Genomic DNA, 18675 nt, shown 5'->3' with positions numbered 1-18675 from the left:
AAAACCATCCAAGGGGGCCTTCCCTGAGAGAGGTGGGGAAGACTTTACACCATACCGTTCGGTCGGTTGTGTAAAGGGTCATTTGAGTTCTAAATATATTCAGATGTTCGTCTGGGTCTGTGGAACCGTCATAAAGGTTTATCGTTAGGCCCCTCCACTTGTCAGGGAGAGGAGTGGCTATGATGTCATCAGTGAACGGATGGCCTTTCGGGTTTGCTACCTCGTTTGGGGTTACTGGCTTTGCACTCTTACGGGTGTGTTGAACGAGTGACGTGTGAGGTATAGCCTGGGCTATTGTTCTTGTTCCTGATTGGAACGGTGATGGAGAAGGTGTACGTGAATGCCCTTCGCGTTCAGATTGCTCAAGTCTATCCAACAATCTCTTGTTCTGTTCTTTCAATTGTGCTATCTCCTCTGCGTGTTGTTGACGCTCTTCTTCTCGTCTTTTCCTTTCTTCATCCTGGCGAAGTTGATCGATGACTCCTTTTTGGAGTAACTCCTGCATCTGAATCTGGAGGGTTTGGAGTATGGTCCTATGCTCTTCGGAGATATCATTGTTGTTGTTTGCCGTTGAGTCCATCTTCAAGCGTTGGGATCCTTGGGTCTGGGAATAATGATTACTCGGGCCCCACGGTGGGCGCCAATTGTACCTGTATGGATATTGGGGACTGAGTAATGTTGATCCACGTCGATACAAGGTGTCTTCTTCACTCTTGGTTGTCCTATTCTTCAAGTCTTCTTTCTCTTCGCGTGCTTCGGTCGGCCGGCGGGGGTACCTGCGATTGCACTCCGACGCTCAAGTCAGCGATGGTGCTCAAGTGAGAATTCTCTGATAGTATGGAAAACGTACCTTTCCCCCCTTTTCAGAAGTCCCTTTAGTAGGTTGACCTGGGCCTTGGCCATGTGGGCCAATCAGTTGATGGTTAGAGACATGCTTAGTGGTCTTTGGGTCGTGCCTGGTGGTTTCCTGAAAACCAGGGGAGTGGTCTAGAGGACGTGTTTTTACTTCGTCAATGGTTGTTATAACTGCTCTTTTCTACACGTGTAACCACGTTCTGGATTAAATTAGATTTATTCGACATAAACCACTCGTTCGTCCGGCTAGAGGTCATGGAAGGACGAAGAGTCGTATAAGACGCAGGGTTTTGTGATGATTTTACCATGAATATCCTGCGGTCGTCCGGTGCGGACCGGTACAATATATAATTATTGTCTTACATACGAATTTTGTAGTATGTAATACCAAATTTTCTTGTAGTGAACATTGATCTTTGTGTGGTTTGAGAGGTCAGTCTTCTTTTCCAATTGATTGGCTTGACAGGTGTGTGCTATGTTTCTTCTAGATGCTTTGGTTATTTGGTTTTCTTGTATGAAAGGTACAATTCTTTCATGTTGTGGAGCCGTTTAGTGTTTCTTGTTTTGCATGACTCTATTTTGTGAGGGTAATGAATCTTTTTGTGAGGGTTTTTTGTTTTATCTTGACAAGTTTGCTTTCACTGTAAGGTGTTTTATTTGGTATTTTTATTGTATAAGCGTTGAAAAACTCATTTGTGTTCCTCTTTATATTTATTGATTATTTGCTTATTAAAAAAAATAAGACACAATATACTAGATAAAGATACTCACATGTTATATAGTTTAGATTTTGTGAAACCTCTCTATCTTTCCACCCCTCACTAACTCCCTTCAGAGTAAATACAATTTTCAGTTTTGTTCCATTTCTATTTAGTTGCCCCTTTTTTTAGATAATAAATTTTTAACACTTCTAAGAAACTATCAACCATTCGTTTTTTCCACTTGAAATATGATCTTCCAATCTATTCTAGACTTCATATATTATTTGTGTGTCGTCTATTCTTTTACACCTTTATACAATCTTTCATGAACTAAGACTCACATTTATAATATCTAATCTTCTATAACGTCTAATCATGAAAAAAGACTCACATTTAAGTAAACATGACTAAATAAAAAAAAATGGATATTATTTATTATTATTAAAATTATAAATTATTTCATGAAAGTCATATTAATTTATTAAAAATTAAACTATGGAGTGTCCATATATTATAGATCATCTATGCTTTAACATAAATTCCCTTTCCCATTTACAACAGTTGTTTTTAATTGGCTAACTGATCAATGAATTTTCTTTCCATTTAGGGTCTGCGGAAAATTTCTCTACCAAATTTATTGGAAATAGTACAAAAAATATAGAAAGACTATATATATAAAAGAGTTTTTATAAATTATTATTTTAATTTATTAATTTTTTTTCAGTTATAAGCCTTTTATAAAAAAAAAATACTATTTAGGCATACTTATAACTTGTTTATCCAATTTCATAGTCGGTTCTAAAATAAAGAAAATGAAAAAATAAAGTAGGTATTTAATATATCTTTAACAAAATGTAAGAGATAATAAGGAAAAGAGAAAAAAAAAACCTTAAAACAATATCTCTTAATCTCTATTCTTATCAGGTTGTTTTGTTATATATTTATGTGATGAATTAAATAATTTTATTGATTATTTGCTAGTAAGTTTCGGAATAGTTTTTGCTGCAAATATTTTTTTTAATTAATTCACAATGTTAGTGAATGTTTTTTCTTGAAACCTCATATGTTTCTTTTTACAGCGAGGAAAAAAAATGATTTTAGAAGAAACCAAACTATAATGGAGTGAAATTAACTTCTTGGTAGTTGATTGAATTCCTTTCTATGCCTAAGAAAAACCTGTTTTCAAAGTTTTTTCATATATAAGATTTGAATTTAACTTCTTACTAAAATCAATCATACATCAATCACTCGTTGTTAAAATAATACTGTACCCTATTATAATGGCTAAACAAATTTGATGTTAATTGTTGAATCATAATTGTATTTTTTTTTTTTATCATAATTGTAATGGTGAAGTAAATAATTATATTTGAATATATTTAAAAACTTTGAAAATAAAATTTTTAAATTAATTTATGCTAAATTTTTATTTATAATAATCTAGTTCTTAAAATATATAAGATTATTCTTCTATTAAAGATTAAAAGTACAATATTTTATCAAACATAGAATTTAAATTAAAATAATAAGCTAAATTCAACAAATATGAAAATAGATAACCTCAGTCCATCAAACAATGAATAAAATAACCTAACCTCAATAGCAGGAAACTTTGTAAGATTAGAAAAAGAAATTACTTATTTTTACCCAATGTTCATTAATTCCAATTTTTCTAGAAGCCAAGCTTGTAACCAGTTAAAGTATATTTGGATAAATAATATTTGGTGTAAAATCCATTAATTTGAAAAGGATTTATTTTCTCCTATGAATGAGGATATGGATGAAGTATTTACTAGTTTTATTACAATTAATCTTTATTAAAATTGTATTAGTTATCTTTAATAGGGTTTTCATCTATATAAGATTTAAAATATCCAAATATAATCACTGTATGAATAAATAAAAAAGTGATTGTCTGAATCATAAAGTGATTTGAGTTACAATGACATGGTAAAAATTATATATACTTATGGAAGGTTACAATTATGATAAAATTATTATCAGTGTTATTAAAAAGGTACAGATGTAAACCCTATATATTAAATGTTCTGTACAATGAAAAGCAAGTATATTAAAAAAAGACAACACAGTGGTGGATCTCTCTGAGGAGATTGCAGTCAGATTTTTTGAGTTAAGTCAGTACTACAGTGGCCACCCCACCTCTCATCTCATCTCATCTCATGTTATGTAAGACATTAGAGGTCCCACATCGGTAACTTTTAAACTCATGGCTGCTACTACTTTGCTTCTCCTCACAAAGAAAAAGCAGAAATAAGGGAACTTGTGAGTACTATCATTCATTCTGGTGTCTCTTCTTTGACTTGGTTGGAAAACCAAACACAAAACAACACACCAAAAAGGTTAGAGTACCCACCACTTCATCTTCCACACAAAAACCTCCTTCAAGTAATCCCTATCTAAGATCCAACATAGTAGACTCATGTGACTCTCAATTCCTTGCTTAAATATGGGGGATCACTTGCATAACCCTCTTCATCCATAGATATCCACTCCTTTCTCTTCTCTATATTGTTCTTTTTGTAAGGGTTTTGGGTGATATTTTGTGGTTGTGTTCCAATGGAACAGGGTCAATGTTGGACAAAGAGGAAGTACTCTTTGAGCTCTAGTCTTAGTTCACCAGCCAACCCTTCCTATGGTGACTCGTGGGAAGAACAAGCTTTTGCAGAAGATGCTGCTAATTCTCTTGGTGGCTGCGTATGGCCTCCAAGATCATACTCTTGTAGCTTTTGCAGAAGAGAGTTTAGGTCAGCGCAGGCTCTAGGTGGCCACATGAATGTTCATAGAAGGGATAGAGCAAGACTAAAGCAACAACCCTCTAGCCCCCACAATGAAATTCTATGTCATGACCTTCAAACTCAACTCCATAAGCCACTTCAAAGTCCTTTTGCTTCTTTGGATGATTACCTATACCCTTCTCCTGTTTGTGGATTGGCTTATAAAAAAACTAAACCTAATTCTTATCCTGATTTTGTTGCTTCACCTTCTTCACCCTCACATTCCAAGGCCTTATTGGCTCCATCGCTTAATAGTGGTAACTCCAGAGAGGAAACCATGATTCCATTTTATGATTCCACTATTCTCCACAAGATTTCTCCTGTCAGTAATTCTTCCGAAACATGGCCAAATTTAGCTGAAGATCAGGGACTATATTCATGTAAGTTCCATCCTCAAGCTGATACCAAGAAACCCTCCAAGGGAATAATAGATTCTAGATGTTGGGGTAGTGATGATATTGATGGGGATATGAGCCTGAATTCAGTTGTGTATAGTACTCACCCATTTTTGCAGTTTGAGAGTACTAAAGAGGCAGATCATATGAGTTGCATGAAGAGGAAAACAGATGCTTCCTCATCGCCATTTTCCCCAAAGTCAAGCTCAGTTGATAGAAATGATGTGCAGCCAAAGATGCTTGAATTTAGCCCTAGCTCACTGGAAGAGCTAGATCTGGAGTTAAGGCTTGGTTACAGGTCCAAGGTATAGCAAGTAGCATAAATAGAAAACCACCCCAATGTTAATGAATATAAGGTTATTCTCTTTTTATGTTCATCCTAGTTTGTTTTCACTTCTTTTAATACCTCACAATTAAGGAAGATTTTCATCATGTTTGATTGGATCTCCTTAGGGCCTCTGAATATATATCTGCAAAGTTTCGTCATAACAATGCTGCAATTATATTGACAGGCTTGTAAACTTCCTTTTAGTAGATAGTGGCCAAACGGTGGATTGTTTTTAATAGTTGCAGATTAAATGACTTTGTAACTTTGATGCTTCCATCGATTTTTACTATGATCTTCTCAAAGTTTTCATATAAAGACAAACATTTACCTGGCTGCATACCTCGAACACTAAAACATATGCTAAGTCTAATATTATCCAACAAAATACGATTCAAATTTTCTTGCATTGGTAATTATTTTGTTCACATTCAAAAGTTAAATAGGGTTTTTATGGCTAAAGGAATATCTTGCTTGAGCCACATATATATATATATATATATATATATATATATATATATATATATATATATATATATACCCAGTTCATCCACAGAAGAGTTCTCTCTATTTCCTTTGTCAATGAAGAAAACCAATACAAGCAGGTCTTCTGATAATGGAACAAAGCCAGTGCTTCTGTAGTTCAGTATTCTGCATGTGGACAACTTAGTTAAATACATGAATTTCAAATTCCCATATCTCTGATAGGTGTAGGCATATGGAATCAGTGTTGTAGAGGTTGGAGAGAGAGAGAGAGAGAGAATGTACTGTGTGTAAAAAGTGTTAAAATAGTAGTGAGATTAGGGCATTATTTGCGTGGGGTTTAAGGGGTGAAGGAAGTGAAAGTGATAAGAAGTGCATGGAATAATGTGAACCCTTTTTCCTATTTGGTACCTCACTGACATTCCATCAGACAAAGAACTAAACTAACCCTTGAAAACACACTGATTGAGCTTTTCACAGCCGCATAAAGTCAGATACATCCCAACATTGATTCCCTTTTCCTTTGTATTATTCTCATCACCCTCAGATCTGTTGTGTTTACTTGTATCCCTTACTCACAAATCCATTTGCTTCCTTCTCTCTCTCACCTTTTTCTATATACCTTTCTTCTAAATCCCTCCAAAATTTGCCACCTACTCCCCCATAAAATATTGCCTATCATAATATGCTTTTGCATTTTAATAATCACACACAGAATATTATCTCCCCTCACAGACTCACAGGCGCTAACTACGCAAGTTTTTGGTTTCTTCTGTGTATGTGTGTGAGAATTTGGTATACACGTACCTATACACTTTTGAAGGTATATATTCCTTCAACATTCTATAACTATAATATTCTTTCCATATACAGATATTACCAAAAGAGAACACAATATTTTTTTTTTTTATTTAAAAGAAGAGCAACACGATTACTTCTCAGATGATCATCCATTCTAGTATTATTATCGTCTAAACACACTTAACTGCGACGTTTTTAAGGGATCCGTGCATTAGTATGGTAGATATCTTTTAATAAAAGAAATTTTATTGCATCCACAAGTTGATGTTATCACAGAGAAATTCTTAGTGTATTCACCAAAAATAATTCAAAAACTCTCTTAAAATGTCTCTCTTTTTTCATTCATACGGTAAGAAATTGAACTTTAGCTAGTATTCTTGAGAGAGTCGCTTATCTACCAACTATACCAAGAGTGTAAAGTCATGAATTGTAGAGAATGAAAAGTTAACACCAAATTCCTCTATAAACTCTAACCCTAGGTGGTGAAGTTTGTCACATAAATAGCTGCAGGACAGAAGGCGAGCATTCTGGGAATTTCTTTGTGATATTTACCTTAAATGGGAATTTGATGGAACACCCTTTTGACTTAAATGAGCATTTGCACCTAGCATGATCATTCAAACGTAGCTTTCACATGAACACAAATACACAGTGAAAACCTTAGGCCACAGCCAACATTTAAATTCCTTTGTAAGCTAAAGAATGAAGATGGCTTTAATGATCTGGAAGGAGGGGATGTGGCATCTGCTATTATCGAATTAAGTGTTTGGTTTTCTCAATTTGCATGTGGTTGGGATAGAAACATATAAGTGAGAGGCATATACAATACAAGTATAATATAAGTAAGGAGGTGCTATTTTTGTGTAAGAGGGGGGGTTCTTAAAGGCAGTTGGTGGGTTTTTGTCTTCTTTTGGGGTTGTGAGATGGGTAGGTCTGATATAAACAGAGAGTAATCAGTGAAGTTTTGGGTTGCAGTGGCAGAAGTGCACATGGGAAGAAACTGTCGTTTCTCTATTCACTTCAAGAGTTGCATATAGAATAGGACTATAGAGTGAGTGAGTGAGTGAGTGAATGAATTACTATACGAACTTAGTGGCTGAGATTTCATATAAATTTGTGGGAGTAGCAGTAGATACCATGTTGTGAACATGATTAGCTTCTAGCTGTAGTTACCATTGAAAAATGTTCACAACTGTTTTGTCCAAAAAATAGTTTACACTTGGATATGCTGTTCCACAGAAATGTGGATGTTTCTTAGATCTCTGATACAGTGTAATGAAAAAAAGAAATCTAGAAAGAAAAAGAAGGAAAATGTTACTTTTTGACATACTAGTTTACAACTTTCATGTTGAAACCATCATAAAAAAAATATTAAATAGAAATATTTTAAAAGTAAATAAGAATTAATTATTATATTAACCAAAATTATATACTATTTTAAATGTTTAGTAATTTCTATTATTAATAAAATTTATATAAATTGGTATCTAATTAGTTACTAATTTTAGAATTTAAATTAATTGATAGTTAAAACTTTAATAACTAATTAAATATCAATCTACAAACTATAGTATATAAGTTTTATTAATAATAAAAATTACGTTATATACTAATAATTTCTTTAGTCTTTAAAATAATATATAATTTAGTTATGACTTGATTGTTGTTTAAAATTGGTTTCTATTTTTTTCAATAAATATAATTTCAAAATTATTCTCTCTCAACCCAAATTTATTTCTCAATCTATTTGTAATCTGGGAGAGGTTTTCAACATATAACCACTAAAAACAATTATCGAATAGAAATCAAATTTAGAGACCAAGAATAATGAGTTGTTACAGTGATTAGATTAGAGATTATTTCTAAATTAGTTTCTATTATTGTTAAATAATTTCTAAATTGATGTCTAATTAGCTACGAAGCTTTTAACTACCAATTATTTAGATTCTAAATTTTATAACAAAAATTATATTAGCTAATTAGACATCAATTAAAAACTATTTAACAATAATAGAAACTAATTTAAAAAACAATTTTCTTTTAACTTCTAAAATGGTTTTTAATTTAGTCAATATAGTAACTAATTATTTTTTGTCTGTAAAATTAGTTTCTATTTAATGATTTTCTTGTAGTAGAGGGGAAAAAATAACTAAGAAATGAGTGTTTTAAAGAATGAGAAGTTTATTTTAAAGAGAAATTCCAGTGGTTTGGGGGTTGGTATTGTCTAGGATGATTTGTTGTTTATAATTGGTATGACAACTAAGGTGAAGTATATTTGCATGGGGGCAAGTTCCTATGATCACGAGCTCACTTACATTCCATATAAATTACAATATCTCTTATCTCTCTCTTTCTCTTTCATAGGTGCCCTATTTATTTATACTTCCATTGTGAATGTGAGGAATAAGAGGGTTTTTTTTAATACAAAGAGGAGTTAATTATTCTATTTCTCTTGCATAATTGTTATGATTATAGTTTTTTATACAGTAAACAAAGTAAGAGAAAACTAATTTTGAAAAATTAATTTTATTATCAGTTATTTGTTTATAATTTTACTATTTATCATTAATATTATTAAAAGTATAAGTAAAAAGTAATTAGTATTATATTAAAAATTAAAATAACACTTATTTTAAGATTTATTTATTTTTATTATATGAGTCAGGAAGTAAGTACCAACTTCGATTTACATTATATTATTCTATGGTTCGTTAATTTGGGATATTTAATTTCTTAACTAAATGTATATGAAATTTTGAGTAGCAAACTATTTATTTCAATAATGTGTTGTTTCCTACTTATTAAATATATAATTTTTTTCATTATATATATATATAATATGTTCTTTATATTGGATTATTAATTTTCAAAGATACATATCCTTAAAATATTGTTGACTAAGCATTAATGTGTCTAAATAATATTAGTACATTCTATGATTCGAAACTGAATAAATTGAGTAACTCGTTAAAAACATAATTCTTTATTTTCCATTTAGTAATGCATAATAAATAATATATTAATGTTAAAATATATACTAAATAGGTCCATCTAAAACATTTTTCTGATTAGTCGACGCATATCATCTATGCATCTAGATCTTAATTAGAGTACTCAATATTCTGAATAAGTGAATAATAATTATTTAATTAATAAAATATATCTTCTTTTTTTCCTTTTTTTCTCTTGTTTATTTTTCATTTCTCTAAATGAGATATATAAAACTAATATAATACCAAAGTTATTTAGAGTCTATCCTAGCAAGAGTTTGTTGGTCTTATTAGGTCATTTGTTATTGAACACCTATAAATATATAGCTTCATGTCAAGTTCCCAGTCTCGGTGAAAAGATGTGTTAAAGATCTCATATCACTACAAGAAAATCATGAAATAAAAACTAATTTTTAGAGTCCAAAATAATTAGTTACAACAATAACTAAATTAGAGACCATTTTAGAAACTAAAAAAAATGGTTTCTAAATTAGTTTCTATTATTGTTAAATAGTTTCTAAATTGGTATCTAATTAGCAACCAAGGTTTTAACTCTACTTATTTAGTTTCTAAATTTGGTAGAAAAAACTTTGGTTGTTAATTAGATACCAATTTAGAAACTATTTAACAATAATAGAAATTAATTTAGAAACTAATTTTTTTTTAGTTTCTAAAATGGTCTCTAGTTTAGTTATTATTGCAATTAATTATTTTGATCTCTAAAAATTGGTTTCTATTTCATTATTGTCTTGTAATGCATCGACTAGAGATAATGACATTTTATACTATATAAGTGAATTCAAACCTTACCTTATGAGTTGGTTTTATAAGATTGAGTTAGGCTTAAATTCAGTTATTAAGGGTTTGATTTGAATTAGAAAAACATTAATTCTCTTAATTTTTAAAAGATAGAAAATAAAGTTGTTATTCATAAGAAAGAAATAGATGAATGAGTATGGAGGAAAGAAGAAAAAGCTAGAGAATGTAATAATTGGGAGTTGTCATCTGAGAAACGAAACGAAAGCAATATCATATGTACAAACACTTGGCATGGAGAGTAATCATATTCCTAATATGGAAAACTTGGTTGTTATGTTGAGAAAGTTTGGAACATGTGTAATAAATGGGTAGTGAGTATTGTGCAAATGCCAGCCAAATTCACATTCACATTTTTTTTTCAGTTTAATTTGTCTGAATTAAATGAGGTAGAGGGATGTGGATAACTATTAAGAATAGCAGCATTAGTTGGGGGTTAAAAGTCTTCAAGAAATTAGGGTACAAACAAATTAATTTATGGGTAATTAGAAACTATTTATTAATAATAAAAATTAATTTAGATATCAATAATTTACTAGTTTTTAAAATAATATTTAATTTAGTTAATATAGCAACTAATTATTTTTTATCTATAAAATTAGTTTTTATTTGATGATTTTATTTTACCTTAACTTTTATCTTTTAGTTATACAATACTTCTTAATCATACATCAATTTAAATTATTTGTAATTTATATATGTAAAATATTTTGATGTGGATTGATTAGTAATTTTCTTGGTTAGTGGTGAAAGTTGATTTTGTTGTTAAACAAAATTTATTATTATAAAACATGAGTATTGTAAAACATATCTATTCTGAGTTATATTATTTTGAAGATGTCTTGAATTGAAAGAAATTTGGTTTTGATTCAAGTGGAATAAAAAAAATATGTATGATATTATTTTATGTATATTGTTTGAGCAATTTGTTGGTTGCTTAACTAAAAGTGTATCAATCATCTTTACTGTTGTTAGACCTACACGAGATAATCTCAATACTCTAAGTATAAATAGTTTGGGATTATAGTTTGGGATTAATAATCTTGATAAGTTTTTATCATAAAAAATAATATTAACCTTAATGAAATGATGATTTTTTTTTAAAGAATCAGCCTATTTAAAATAAAGGTTTGTATATATGTACGCTTTATGAGTATGAGAAATCTATTCAACATTTAATTTTTTTTAATATTCTAATGTTTTGCATATTTGAAATTGGGTTCGACAGATTTTTTTTACTTCTCATTTCTCAAATAAGAATGATTTTCTTTCTTTTATTAAGAGTGATGTAGTCCTTTAGTTAAATTGATTAAGCGTGTTGTGATAATTTTTTCTATTTGGGTGATATGGCGTATTAGGAATTTTGCTAAATTTCAAGATAAGATTGATGTTTCTAAAGCTATTTCAAGGTAAGATTGATATGGCTATTAAGTTTTTTTTAATAAATTGATTACTAACATTTTGTATAAACTTTAACTTTAAAATGTATTTATAAATATAATATGGTATATATGATTGCCTAATAACTATTTTTCTTAAACATGTTTTTAGGGGGTTGCTGATAAAAAAAAGTGATTAGGGGTTCAATTCTTATATTGGTGTGTATAAAAAAGTAGTTGTGAGAAGAGGTTTAATCTTTTAAATGGATCTCAGTACTTGAGAAATTAATCATGGATTCTTAGCTAAGAAATACCATAAATTAAAAACAAATATTTAAACTTTTATATAGTATATGTAACATGAAGTTTTGCACGAATGAAAAACATGAAACTTGGATTTCAGGTATTTCATTCTCCACCCGAATACTTTAATCTAGTGTTGAACATTAGAAATTTTGATTAAAAATTACAATTCAAAATTTATATTTTAGAATTTACATTCTAAAATATTAAATTTGTATTTCAAAATATATATTCTTAAAATGTATTTTTTATTTTAGAATGTACTGAAATACGAAATTACATTTTTTATTTTTATTTTAAAATATATATTTCAGAATATAAAATAAAAATATATTTCACATTATACATTCTAAAAAATATTTATAAATATGAAAAATACATTTAAAATGTACCATTCAAAATGTATCTTTTCAAAAACAATTTTATCATTTCACCACCACACGGATTTTCACGTTTGAAAATATGGAGGTGCAAAACGCAACTCCCTCTAATTAAATGTGAGTTAGCCTAAACAAGCATGGGCCAAATATAAAAGAACCCAATTACAGCCCAATACAAGAAAGCCCAAATCATGTCATCTCTTGGATTTCAACCTCTAGCAAGATCATGTCCAAAAAAGATTTAGATTTTAGGCAAATTTCATGGCGACTCATACTCTAATTTAGTTCATTAATATTCATTTTATTCTTCTTACCTTTGGAACTAAAAATTATTTATTATATTTTATTGTCGAGCAATTTCACCATTCACTTTATGGTAATAAAGTCAATCACTACTATGCAACGTAATTGATATCAAATTAAATCTAAAAAAAAAAACTATTTTTACGATGACAAAATTTACTAGTATTATGAATAATATTCTATAAACATTACATGTATTTAGTAGGATCAATTTAACCAGATATTTTATTTATTATATTCCTTTTGTTACCTTTAGACATTGTTTGTATTCGGTGACTACGATTTACTCGGAAAGAAAATGAGATAATTTTTTTTGTTTGTATCCAACAATTCATGTGAAAAGAATGGCGAGGAAATGTGAGAAAATAGGTATTTGGATTCTTTGAAGCACTACAATGATTTGCAAGAAAATCACTATTAAAATGTGCTTTTACAATATTATCCTTTGCTTTTTCAAACAAAGCATACCATTGAACAATTTTTATATTCCATACAGAGAAATGATTTTTCAGACAAAGCATGTCATTGAATAGTTTTCACATTCCATGCTGATAAATGCAGTAGAGATTCCCTTAGCCTTTGAATGTCATGAAGATGGTGGTTAATGAGTGAATGAAAGGATTGAGTTGAGGGAGGAGGTGAGTGTGTTGTGAAGAGTTTGGACTTGGTGAAGAGGTTCTTGGAGTTTGGTGTTATGTGGTGCAAGTTGGTCCTGTGGTGGTGTGTGGCTCCGCTGCTAGTGGTCCGTTTGTGGTGGTCGGTGGGTGTGGTTGGTCGTAGTGCGTGGATGGTGGTTGTCGTTGGTCAGTGGTGCACGGTGGACTCGGGTACACAAATAAGAACCCATAATTGACGGAGAGTTGTGAAAAGTCAGAACTTATGGAGAATCAGTACTTTTGTAATGGAAACAACTAGCTTTACACGTTTTGACATGAAATTCACATATGTTCTTGCTGAGTGGGAAGGAGTAGCCTCTGATTCTAGGATATTTAAGGATGCATTTGTACGAGAGGATCCATTGGTCATTCCATAAGGTTAGTTTAGTGCTCCATTACAAGTGCAATAAATATTCATTTGGTGACATTACTTATAAGTAATAAGTGTTAATGGATGGTTGTAGGCAAATACTACCTTAGAGACGTTGGTTTTATGCTCAAAGCCCAAGTTATAACTCCATATCGTGGAGTTCGACACCATTTAAAAGAGTATTCTCGAAGATGTCCACAAAATGCGCGCGAGTTATTTAATCATCGTCATTGCTCACTTAGAAATGTTATCGAAAGAACATTTGGTGTCCTAAAAAAACAATTCCCAATTATTGCTAGCGAAATAAAACCTCATTACTCTGTGGACATTGTACTGTTCGGACGTGCTTGGGTCCCGACCCGAGCACTTAAACGCATTTTTTTTGTCCCACTTAATTAAAGCCCAAGTAGATGACTCGACCCAAATAATAACAGGCCCAAATGGCCCCAAAAGAGATTGACCTTAATAGCTAACAAATACATCAAAGGACAACAAAGAAACAAAAAAACCACCTAACATATAACTGAATCGGTTAATCACATTTATCGTGAATCCGACAAATATAAATGGTCAGAGACGATACTCTGCTTATCAACACCCCTAAATTAAATGGGATACATTAATGAATTATTGTGTGGTTATTAACTGTTGAAGGAGAATATACGAGTGTTATAAAAGGGATTCAATATCCCGAACAAAGGTAACTGCTAATCCATACACTACACTCATAATTTATGCTCTCATTAACTTGATCGTCAGAGTCTTATCAACAAGTGAAGCTCCCCTCATTGTGATTTCCAACATCGCAAAGTGTTAGTATTGGAAGGCTACCCCAAAGTCCATCATCAAGACCCGACCCAGATTTGTTGGCGAGAACAGACACTATGACCGATATTGTTTTAGCATGTTGTATTCTTCATAACTTTCATCGCGGGGTGGATAATGATGAGTCTTTGTTGGAAGAAGTTGATCGTGACTTAATGCAAGGAAATGTAGATGTGTCACACTCGCAAACTCGTGAAGATGACTATAGACTCGGGTCACAAATTAGGGATATACTATAGCAAATGAAATATGGACAGATTATTGTAATAATTAATTTTATGTAACATCCGTGAACTTATATTTATATTGTTGTAAGAACAATTTCATTGTTTAATGTTGACATTCCACCTTTATTAATATTTACGTATGGAAATTTTTATTTTATTGCAAAAGTTCAATCTTTTTTATTAGGTTTTATCATGGATTGAGGGAAGGGTATTGCTCAGGAGTCATCTGTAGGTATCCGTGAACACAAAAAATGGACTACCGAAATGGATTTTCGACTACTGAATGCCATGATCGATGAGGCATCTATGGGTAATCGCATTGACGGATAGTTGGACGACCCAGGATTACACAAACATCGTTAAATCCCTACATCAAAGTGGATTGGTAGGGATTAGAAAAAAAATCATGTGAAGAACCGGCAGAAAAGCCTTAAGGACAGATGGCGTGAGATCCATGATCTATTTAGTAGACTAAGTGGTTTCGCTTGGATTTAAAGCTCAAAAAAATTTTAGGCTGAGGATGAAGTGTGTGATGTGTTGATAAAGGTAACGTATTCAACCTGATGTTGACTTATCGTATACATTAACCATTAATTATGAATATCAATGTATTTCTTTTCATTAATGAACAGAAAAAACCCATAGCTGCAAAGTGGCACGTTAAACCCATCAGGCACTACAACTTGATGGAAAACATATAGGGACTTGATCGTGCTAACGGCCACAGTGGGAGAACAGCATTACAATCTCAATTTGAACTCAACCTCATCATTTTAATGTAGAGTTTAAAGATTAATTGATATCCTTGGGAAGGGTAGCGATCAGTCAGATAGGTTATGTCATATTGTTGAGCGACAGGCCATTTCATTTGAGGTTATCGCTTTGTCATCACAACGAATGACTAATGTTACAGAAGAAAATTTGCAATATAACAAACGCCATATTGTTGCAAAAGAAGAACGAAACTCCATATTTCATTAATACACGCGCACACTCCGTCGTATATTGACTTTCCAATACTCTAAATCTGATATATGGAAAATGTTACAACTTCTTGTTACATGATGAAAATTTGTTGGATAACCGTTACAACTTCTTGTGTGATTATCCTAATGCGGTGAAACAACTCTTTGGCCTGTCTCTCGAACGACGAATGAGAAAGCTTGTGAAGATAATGACTAGAAATCCCTAAACTATGTATAAATTTGGTTGTCTTTTATTATGCATTTGTGGTTTTCTTTTCGGATCTGTAATATTAATTATGACATGAACTTTATGCACATTTATAATATTTGTTATACACAGACTTTATCCATCTATTTTGCTTTAAATTATAATTTATTACATTTACTATTTATTTCATAAATATATTTTACTTGATCAAATTATATCTCCAATAGAATATCAAAAATAATATGCTCCAACATAGTAACAAAAATAATCTTTTAATTGCATACAACTATAATTAAATAAATAAATAAACCAAATTACAACTTTTTTTTCTAAATAAAGTTTCTGACAACAGTAAACATGGTATGAAAATTTTACATCATTTATAATTTTTTTCGAAGTTAGCTCTAATACAATACGAGAAATAATATTTTAATTACCAAAAATAAAATTTTATTTCAAAACAATTATAATTCACAAATAATCAATCAAATTATTTGTTCAACAATTTTTAAATATAAGGATAAATATTTAAACTTACATTTTTATCAATTAAAAAAAATAAAATTTCAATCACATCCATCACATCACTCATAAACTTTTCATACACTTTCCACTCTATTTATCTTAATACAAACACTCTAACTTTTTTCACATTTTCCCTTCAAATCCACTCTCATAATTTTCACTCCCCTGATCCAAACAAAACATTAGTTCAATAAGAAAAGAAAGTCATAAATCACTAATACCAAATTAATGTTTACTAGAATAAAAAAAGTAAGTTTTTTTTTTATGTAGAAAGTACCATCTCCTATCTTGGATTTCATATTTAGAATAGAAGAGTTTGAAAGGTATCTTGGATTTCATATTTAGAATAGAAGAGTTTGAAAGGGTAAATTCATGAGTATCATCAATAGATTACAAAATAAAATTAAGTTAAATATGTTTTTTGTTTTTTATTATAAAAAAAATTGATTTATGTTTTTTATCCAAATTTTACTTGTATATAGATTTATAAAGCTCCCCTCTCTCTTGATATACTCACGCTTCATTTTATTTTATTTTTTGTTGTTTATAATCAAAAAAAATTCATCATCAATCTTCAAAATAAAATAAAAAATTGTATAGAGAAAAAAAAGAGAATATAGGACAAAAAAAATAGTCACTAAATATAGTTTAAGACTTCAAAATAGATCATCCTTATTTTTTTTATTATTTTTTTATTAAATCTTTCTTATTCTTATTATTTTATTATCATTTATTTTTAATATTGATTCGCATGTTTTCAGAATAAAAATTATTATAATAACTATTTTATAAGTGAAATAATTATTAATTTTGTTTTAAAGAATTATTAACTTTTAAAAAAAAATTAAACTTAAAATAAAAATCAATTTTATATTATAATTTAAAAATAAATTATGAATAAGTCGCACTGAAAAACGCGCAGCCGCCATCTTCTTGGAGCAAGGCTGCCACCACCTTCTTGTAAGGAGGCCCCCACAACGACCACACCATCTCATAGTATTCCATTTTCGATTCTTACTTTAATATTTAACTTTTCAACTTAATCAATCACAACCCATCTTATTCTATTCTAAAATATTCATAATAATCAACATCTAATTATCTTACAACTACTAGGTAACTATAATATGCTTTAAAAACTAGCTTAATATTTTTATTGTGGACTATTAATAATTTTATTTCTTTTCTTTATAAGGTTAATTCAAATATGTTTTTATTCTCTATGAAATGAGTGAGTTCTGATTATTGTAGTCTCTATAAAATGAGTGAGTTTATTTTTTTAGTTTTTATATAATTTTCTTAAACTTTTGATTCTTTTAAAACTATAAACTATCAATTTGAATTTTAATACTATATGACATTAATTGTTTTCTTATATGGCAAACAAAAAGTTAAGTCATCATCTCAAATTATTCTTGTTTAAAATAATGTTAACATGTTTTATGTTAAAAATATCTTACAAATTTGTTATATAAAACTATGCGGCTATCTTAAAATAAATATTAAGAACTAAAAACAGTAATTTAAAATTTTATAGACATAAAACCCAAAGATAAATATTTTGTATAAATTAAAATATATATATATATATATATTAAAAATAAAAGCAATTATTTCAAATTTTATAAAAACAAAAAGGCAAAGATTTTATTTTTCTTTTTGATAAAAAACTGAAATAAAAACTTTCTAACTTTAGAGAGATTAAAAGTATATTTATAATCTCAAAAAAAAAAATAGGTTGAGGTACAGGAGTGTTTAAGAAAAAATAATACATATTTTTTTAAAATAAAAACTTTCATCATGTAACTTGATATCTCAGTTAGGCTGACACGAATAACAACAATTATTTGTCATCATATAAAAAATATTATTAAAAAAATACAAAAATATAAAAAAGACTTTTTAATACAAAAATATAAAAAAGACTAAACTAAAACTCATATACTAAAAAAAGATAAAAAAAATTAATCAACTTTTCAGTATTTTTTATTTATTTTTCTTTTAAAATAGTACATATCTTTTAAAGTTTAAGTATTTAAGAACAGATTTTAATTCTTTTAAAGGATATAAAATCATTAAAAACTTGAATGGGGCCCAGGTAGGGCATCTGGCTTCCCCTGCTTAACTTGGTGTCCAAGTTCCATCACCTATTCATCTCTGTTCTGTCATAAGCTTCCAACAAATCACTCCATATTATATATATATATATATATATATGACCAAACCCACTTTGCTAAGTTTGCTCAATCATTCAATAATTGCACTTAGGGAGTAACAAACTCTGTTCCACTTGGAGTTATTCTAAAATATCTTCTAACTCTTAATTAGCATATATTTGTCAACACTAATTAGCAATTATACAAAATAAAAAAA

At 29.7% G+C, this 18675-nt stretch overlaps 1 protein-coding gene across 1 annotated transcript; it reads left to right on the top strand.

Moving 5' to 3' along the window:
* The first annotated feature begins 3674 nt into the window (after positions 1–3674).
* On the top strand, positions 3675–5348 carry LOC137819524 (zinc finger protein 10). The gene has a single exon (XM_068623402.1). The coding sequence runs from the start codon at positions 4134–4136 to the stop codon at positions 5055–5057; it is 924 nt and encodes a 307-aa protein (XP_068479503.1). The 5' UTR covers positions 3675–4133; the 3' UTR covers positions 5058–5348.
* Positions 5349–18675: the final 13327 nt, after the last annotated feature.

The sequence above is a fragment of the Phaseolus vulgaris genome, chromosome 10 (assembly GCF_051622355.1).
Source record: "Phaseolus vulgaris cultivar YP4 chromosome 10, ASM5162235v1, whole genome shotgun sequence".
In the NCBI taxonomy this organism is placed as follows: domain Eukaryota; kingdom Viridiplantae; phylum Streptophyta; class Magnoliopsida; order Fabales; family Fabaceae; genus Phaseolus; species Phaseolus vulgaris.
Note: the sequence above shows the minus strand (reverse complement) of the source record. Positions and strands in the feature narration are given on the sequence as shown.

What these genes read in the sequence shown, in the direction of transcription:
- LOC137819524 (XM_068623402.1), top strand. Translation starts at nt 4,134, where the DNA reads ATGGAACAGGGTCAATGTTGGACAAAGAGGAAGTACTCTTTGAGCTCT.